The sequence below is a fragment of the Ipomoea nil genome, unplaced genomic scaffold, assembly GCF_001879475.1.
Source record: "Ipomoea nil cultivar Tokyo-kokei standard unplaced genomic scaffold, Asagao_1.1 scaffold3321, whole genome shotgun sequence".
NCBI lineage: Eukaryota > Viridiplantae > Streptophyta > Magnoliopsida > Solanales > Convolvulaceae > Ipomoea > Ipomoea nil.
Window position 1 is genome coordinate 4661323 of NW_017619749.1, and position 8305 is coordinate 4669627.

The 8305-nt window shown below is 35.1% G+C and overlaps 1 protein-coding gene across 1 annotated transcript; it reads left to right on the plus strand.

Annotated features, from left to right (window-relative positions):
- Window positions 1–2458: 2458 nt before the first annotated feature.
- Window positions 2459–5506, plus strand: LOC109169704 ((-)-alpha-terpineol synthase-like). The gene is made up of 7 exons (XM_019318583.1): window positions 2459–2550; window positions 2671–2938; window positions 3007–3388; window positions 3507–3725; window positions 4084–4228; window positions 4842–5090; window positions 5166–5506. Exons 1-7 carry the CDS (start codon window positions 2464–2466, stop codon window positions 5472–5474), a joined length of 1659 nt encoding a protein of 552 aa, XP_019174128.1. The 5' UTR covers window positions 2459–2463; the 3' UTR covers window positions 5475–5506.
- The last annotated feature ends 2799 nt before the right edge of the window (window positions 5507–8305 follow it).

Below are 8305 nucleotides of genomic sequence, written 5' to 3' on the forward strand. Positions count from 1 at the left end.
CCTGAATCCAATACTCAAGCAGGCTACAACACAACTCCCTTTCTCTTTCAACAACAAGCTTGAAAGAATGGCGTCCCGCAGCTCCCACGGTTCTCGCAACGTGAACAATGGAAACGCCTCAGGTGACCTCCGTGACCTACTCACCAACAATCGTGGAGGGGACCTCCGAGACCAACTCAACAACGGAGGTGACCTCCGAGACCAACTCAACAATGGAGGTAACCTCCGAGATCAGCCCAACAATGGAGGGGCGAACCAAGTCGTGAACCTCCAAGCGACCATTCAGCAGGCAGTGGCAGCGGCACTGAACCAAGTGGCGATGGGACTGCAAGGCCAAGCGCCCCCGCCTCAGGAAATAGAGGTGGAATCCCCGCGGAGGGTGGACGCCCAGGACGCAGCACGTGCTGCGAGGGACGCAGGGCGTCGCGCTAGGAGCGGACCGGCCGGACGGCAACCTAGGCCCTCCCGCTCTGCCTTGGAACGGTTGGGACACGGGGCTCCCGCTCGGCAAAGGTCGGAGTCGCGTGCCGGGGGGTCCTCCGCTAGAGGCCCTCGCCGATACGAGGAAAGGGAAGCTGAGAGATCGCCCGTAGAAAGGATGGGCGAGTCTCGTGCGCCGGCCCCGCGCCGACACGATGACGAGTCGGCTCTGCGTCGACACTCGGATGAGCGACGCTTCGACGAACCGGCCCCGCGTCGGCACTCGGCGGAGCGACGCGATGAGCCGGCTCCGCGTCGGCACTCGGCGGAGCGACGCGATGAGCCGGCTCCGCGTCGGCACTCAGCAGGCGAACGACGCGTTAATGAGCAGGTTCCACACCGACACTTGGATGGACGAAACGTCGAGGAACCAGCCCCACGACACAGGGAGGAGCGGCAGCCGGCTCCGCGCCGACACCTTGACGAGCCGGGCGTCTGGCGGCCATAAAAAAGTAAAGTGAAGCAGGAAAGGATTTGGAAAGCTTAAATCAGTGATTTGGAAGGCAAATTAGGGATTTGGAAAATAAAATCACATATTCTAAATCAAGCAGAATTCTATGCAGGATCGAATAAAATCAACTTTACTCCCAAGTCAACCCAGACACATCCGTTGACTCAGGAGTAGGGGGGACTGGTGACAGGATAATAGGCTGGCACCCGACCCGGATCACAAATGGGCATGGACTCTTGACTCAGCGTCACATGGGAACCCAACGGATAGAGACTCCAACGGTCAGGAATTCCAACAGGTGCCACCTTTACTGACATTGAAGACAGCATTGAAGCCCCCATTGATGAGAGAGACTTAAAGACCAGGCTCCTCATTTATGTCCGTGTTGTTACCGTTGGGACTCTAAGTATAAAGAGGGATCTCCTCAGCTAGCAAAGACACACTGTACTTTCTATACTAAGAACTAGAGCAATACCACTATTGTCTCTCTGACACATCGCTATTAGATTATCGTTATTATTATTTACCGGTAACGTTATTACCGTCAGGGAGTAAAAGTGCAATCATTATTGTGTGGACCATATTTTATCTACTGTAAAATAATGTACATTCAGTACAAAAATAATGTACATTGTATTCAGGGGATGTACATTATTTTTGTTCTAAAATAATGTACATTTAGTATATTAAAAATATACTTTTTGTTATGGTCCACACAATAATTTGCTGTAAAAGTGATGGAGTAGAATTCTTTTTTAATACTGTCTACCATATTTGTAGTATATGTCGTCTAACAATTATGCAAACACTGATTGGGATTCGGTTCGAACTTTAAGACATCTCTTATAGAAATCAATGAATAATAATAAATAGTTAACAGAATAGCCAGTTACTAAAGTTTATACTAACGAAATTCATATGTATTTAAGGGAAGAAAATAATATAATAGTGTAAAATAAGAAATTAAAATAAAATAAATATCAAAATCAAAATAATCTGAATCATTCATTTAATCAAATAATTGGATGGAGATTTTTAGTTTCTGTTATAGGCTTAAAATATATTATTATATTTAGTTTACAGTTAGATACTCCGTATTTGATAATAGATATCATTGTCCGCAGATAATAGATATCCCATCCAGTACTGGATCGGATATGGGCATATATACAGCGTCATTGGCGGCTAAGGATATGATTGAATGTGAAAAGTAAGAAGACTCCCAAAGAATTGCAATTTATATTATGATGAAGACATACATGCACCACATTATAAAAGTGGGCACAGTGACAATAATGTAGGGTAAGGTGTAATTTGTGGCAATAGTAATGGATCCAAGTCTTATTTTAGGAAATTAATTAAACTACAAGATCGAGCCAAACAGAAAATTTCCTTTCTATATAAATACCCTTCCTGCGCCCAGCTACTACATACTCACCAATTCAAGTGAAGTTGAAGAGAAACCTACTGCTACTTAACTCTCTCTCATCTTAGCTTCCACATACCATATAACATATATTATGTCTCATCAAATGGCTGAAAGTGAAAGGAGATCTGGAAACTATGCTCCTAAGGTCTGGACCGATGAATTTATACAATCACAAACTAGTGTCTATCTGGTAAGTAAATTAAGGCATTAACATATATATATATGTATATATCCCATTTTTAGTTTATTACTTATATTTGAAATTATATATATTAATTAAATGGAAAGACAAATTAAAATTCATATATAGGACCAAAAATACTTGGAGCAAGCTGCAAAGCTGAAGGAAAGTGTGAGGGCAATGTTGGAAAGTAGTGGGACGAAGCCATTGGAGCAACTGGAGCTTATTGATGCCCTTCAAAGACTTGGGCTGTCGCGTCATTTTACTCATGAAATAAACAACATCCTGGCAAGCATGCACGTACATATTGATAAGCACCAAAACAATGGCAATAGTTTGTACGAAACAGCTTTACTGTTTCGGTTGTTGAGACAAGAAGGCTTCCAAATTTCCCATGGTAATTAAGTGCATAATGTACGTATTAATTAATTAACCAAGAGTTAATATATATTTTGTATGTTGCAGAAATCTTCAAGAGTTTCATGAGTGAGGAAGGGAGTTTTGATGTGAAGGTTTGTGGGGATATTAAAGGAGTGTTAAGTTTGTACGAAGCTTCGTACCTTAGCATGGAAGATGAAGATGTTTTGGAAAAGGCCAAAGACTTTAGCATTCATCACCTCAAACAAGCTCTCCGCCAACAAGAAATAATAGATGAAAAGCTGGGCGAGCAGATTAGCCATGCTCTGGAGATGCCATTTCATTGGAGGATGCAAAGACTGGAGTCAAGGTGGTTCATAGATGTATATGAGAAAACAGACAACAGCAACTCTATCGTTCTTGAGTTTGCTAAACTGGATTACAACATGGTCCAAGCCCTTCATTTAGATGAACTCAAACAACTTTCAAGGTATATATATATGTATATATATAGTACTGCTAATGATTAATTGAACTTAAATATTAATGTACATTAATAATTATATATATTACTCCATCATATATATGATATATCGATCTTGATGCAGATGGCATGAAAATATAAATCTAGCAGAAAAGTTGGGTTTCGCAAGGAGTAGATTTGCGGAAGCCTTTCTATGGGCTGTTGGTTTTTCTTATGAACCTGAGTTTGCATATTTGAGAAAGCTCTCAACCAAGGCTGTTGAGTTAATTACTGTGATTGATGATGTATATGATGCATATGCTACCTTAGCTGAACTGGAAATCTTGACTGATGCAATCCACCGGTAAGTTCTTCATATATATATATATATAGTCTTGCTGTGGCATGCATATATGCCTCATACTAATTAATAAAAATCTTTTTTTTGAAAGTAATTAATAAAAATCTAATTAATCAATAATATATAATTATTTAGGCTCTGATTGGTTCACATAGATGATGCCATATTTTTTTAATTAATCTTAATAAGAATATAAAAAAAGTTAAAACTAATAATTTATTTTAAAAACGTTACTTGGTTAGCATTTTAAAATAAATTATCATTTTAAACTCTTCCTCATATTTTACTATAGAATTTATTTGTAATTTAAAATAAGATATAAGCTCTATCAAACTAATTCTTACTTATGATTATTTCTCAGGTGGGATATCAATGCAATTGAGGAACTTCCGGAGAACAATAACCTTAAAATTTGCTTTCTTGCCCTCTTGAACTTTGGCAATGAAATGGTGTATGAGGTTCTTCAAGAAAAAGGAGTTAACATCCTCCCCTACGTGCAAAAACATGTACGATACGGTATATATTAATTATATGTTTGGTTCAATTAATGAAGTTGGATTGAAATTATTTTTAATTCAAATTTTCATTATAAGTTTAGTATTATTATATAAAATTTATATATTTAAAAATTACATTAAAAATAACATTAAACACCAAAAAAATCATAATTAAAAATACATAAAAATATTAAAGAAAACACTACTGGAAATTATGAAATTTTCGACCACCTGAAAGTGATCTTAAATCAAGTTGAAAGCAAAAGTGGTCGGAAATAGCAACAAAGGTTTTTCTGGATACCAAAAATGGTCGGAACAAGGTTTTTGACTTGATTTAACATAACTTTCAGGTGGTCGAAAATTCCATAATTTCCAATAGTGAAATAATTAAGCGAGAATAAAGAATTAGTGTGAGTAATGAATAGTAAAAAAAAAAAAAAGGCAGGTAAAATGGGATAGAAGAGGAAGTAGTATATTGTATTGTATTGTATAGTATAGATCAGTTAAGATTTGTATTCATCTTATGGAATCTATATGTGTAAAATATAGATGGATTGGAGTTTGAATTATTTAATTTGTAGGAATGAATTGAATATAATGTTAGTTTGAAATTAACATGCAGTGGGGTAAGCTGTGTAAAGCATACTTGGTGGAAGCAAGATGGTACCACAGTGGGCAGAAACCATGGCTAAACGAATACCTGGAGAATGCGATCGTGTCAATTTCTGGTGCACTGAATATGATGCAAGCTTATGTTTCCATGGCGGACCCCATTAAAATGGAAGATCTGCAACTTCTTCTCCAATACCCTGCTATTAACCATCATCCCAGCCTCATCCTTCGCCTGGCTGATGACTTGGGAACCTCTGCGGTACGAGCAAACAAATTATATATATTAATGATGTTCTCAAATGGATATAATATATATATTATATTGCATTTGCAGGATGAAATGGCGAGAGGTGATGTTCCGAAATCAATCCAGTGCTACATGAACGAAACAGCTGGGTGTTGCGAAGAAGATGCACGCAAATATATGTGCGAGATGATCGAAGCAACATGGAAGAAAATGAACAAAGATATATTGATGGATACTCAGTTCTCCAGAGATTTTATCAGAACGGCAATGAATGCGGCCAGGATTGCTCAATGCATTTACCAGTATGGAGATGGTCATGGTTGTTCAGATGGTATAACTAAACAACGAATTAGCTCACTCTTTTTCCAACCCATTCCTCTTCCATTCAATACTTAATTAATTAATACCTACCAACAAGCTAAGCTACCTAGCTATAATAAGTACGTCTTAAATATATATGCATCATTCTAGCTAATAATGTTATATATGTTTTCCTTAGCTTAATAAGTTGATCGGGCATGTTAAATGTAATGGAGTTTGGGTTATTAGTTATTATATATATGTATGTGTGTCATGTGTTGGATTATATTATTTTATCAATGATATATTATGTTTGTTTAATTTGCCTGCCCTTTAATTCCTACATAGTTTTGTACAATTGTATATGCATGTGTCATTATAAAATATATTACACAATAATACAGATTATGTATATGGCAAATCACTTATTAGAAATATAATTAAAATATAAATCTTCATTTTCCCTAGTAAAGAAACAAAAGCAGATGGGAATAACAGGAATAAATGCCTCAAAACACCAAATTGAAAATTACAGTATTGTAGTATATATAGTGTTGCAATTAAGGTAGTGTACACTAACATTACCCGGCCTCCATATGGGTATGGTGAACTCAGCAGTCATCGATTTCATATATTGTACAAGCTTTACTTTACTCCGCCTCCTTTCAAACTCTGCCAAAAATGAATCTTAACACTATTTTGTCAACGTTCGTAATTTTATTATTATATGTTTAAATTTAATTATAATTACTTAAATTCAAATATATAATATGAGTTAGTCAAATTATGCTTGGAAAATTAATTGAATTGGTCAAATAATTAATCTCAATAATAATATTATCGGCCCACTTCAAAATTTTTATGTCTATCGTTTCATTTTCTGGCATAGGGTGGCTGTTCGTTTTGTTAGATCTAGAATAATCTAACTAATACTGAATAATAGTATACGAGAAACCCAGGGCCGGTCCAATCATTTTCTAGGCCCGGGACAGGACAAAAAAATGGGCCCCGGTTAATATATATTTCATGCCTAAGATTTAATTTAAATAAGAAAAAAATTACTAATATCAATAACTTTAAATAAGATTAACAAGTTTTTAACAATTTTACAGCGACAATAATAATCATGAAAAAAAATCTAGGTGCTTTCCTTAATGTAAAATAATAAATAATCGTATAAGTGCCTTCATAAATAAATAATTATTATAGTTTATAAAAATGAATAAATAATTTAAAATCGAGTCAACTTATAAACAATAACATTGTTATCATAATAAATAATAAATTAATTATTATTAAAAATTTATAAAACAATAATTACAAACATTTGTGAAGCTAAAAATATTTTTTTGACTAGGAGAAAGAAATTAAAATATTTCAAAACGCAATAAAAAAATTCAAAAAGATATGAAACATAATTATCTAGATAAAATAGTTTGAATATAAAGCATATTATAAATCACACATCTTCTATATTTATATGATTTTTATAAATACTTTTTCTTTTAACTAGATAAATTTCAAACTTTTTTACAATAATTTGAATACAATGACACATGATAGAAACTTCTATATTACATTGATTAGATATTCATAAAAATGTACGGAGTAAATTATCTTTTAATTTTTTTCATAATTCAATATAAAAATATATCATATAACCCCCTTCGTCCTATTTTTATGTGTCTTGTTTGGTTAACATGAGTTGATTGAAGTTTTTTTTAATTCAATTTTTCATAATATGTTTAGTATAAGTATATAAAAATTTATAAATTTAGAAACTGCATTAAAATTTTAATATAAAAATTTATATATTTAATATAATTTTTTTTTCATATTATGTTTAGTATAAATTTATGAAAATTGATATATTTAAAAACTACATTAAAAATACTACTCCGTATTAAACACAAAAAATCATTAAAAATAATTTTTTAAAAGATACATTATAATATAAGTAAAGAAGTAAAGTTGAGGAATTCTAAAATGTAAAGGGAAGGATTGGATCACCGGCCTTTGATTGAAGGAGGTTAAAATTTAAATATCTTACCAGCTAAGCTAATTCACCTTAATATAAAATATATGTATATAAATTACTTATACTCAATACATATATAATATGTATAAGAGATAAGATGGGGCCTTCCCCAACCATGGGCCCTGGGCAAGGGCCCAGCCTGCCCTTGCCCCAGGGCCGGCCCTGGAGAAACCTGACCTCGTATGATAGCTTGCGGAAGCGTAGCCGTGTTGATTTCCAGCCATAGTTGATGTTCCTGTTGTGTTGCCTCTTAACGGTAGACCGTTAGCCATGTTTTGCCTCAGACCTGTTCCTGTTGTGTTGCCTCTTAACGGTAGACCGTTAGCCATGTTTTGGCTCAGACCTGACTCAGAACCCTAGATGGTGTATTGGTATCTACTGAGCGGTCTGAGTACCGTAACTGAATGTTAGCACATTCAGTTACGGACCATAGACCATAATGTCCAAAATTGATCTAAGGATTGAAAATTGAATGTGCTAACATCAATCATCCTGTATCCCATCAATCCAGAATTATATTAGGCACAGAGTTTGGTTGACTAACAACTACTAGTTATTAAGTCCAACCAGACCACTTAAACCCTAGTCAACTTGCACCACTTAATTAAGGCCCTAATATATAATATATAATATATAATATATATTATTAGGGAAAATCTTACACGTTTGTGTATAAGGCCACTGGGCTTACTGGCCTAGTTGATAGGTTTGATCATTTGATGCCCATCTTAATCTCAAATATGACTATCAATGCTTGATTTCAACAACTATATCGTTCTTGAGCTTGCTAAACTGAATTTCAACATGGTCCAACCCCTTTATTTAGATGAACTCAATCAACTTTTAAGGTAACTTTTTCTATCAATCGACATCGACCGTATCTTTAGAG

Coding starts and splice junctions, on each gene's coding strand:
- LOC109169704 (XM_019318583.1), top strand. CDS start 2,464: ATGGCTGAAAGTGAAAGGAGATCTGGAAACTATGCTCCTAAGGTCTGG. Junction 3,389..3,506: donor GAACTCAAACAACTTTCAAG/GTATATATATAT, acceptor ATCTTGATGCAG/ATGGCATGAAAATATAAATC. Junction 3,726..4,083: donor TTGACTGATGCAATCCACCG/GTAAGTTCTTCA, acceptor ATTATTTCTCAG/GTGGGATATCAATGCAATTG.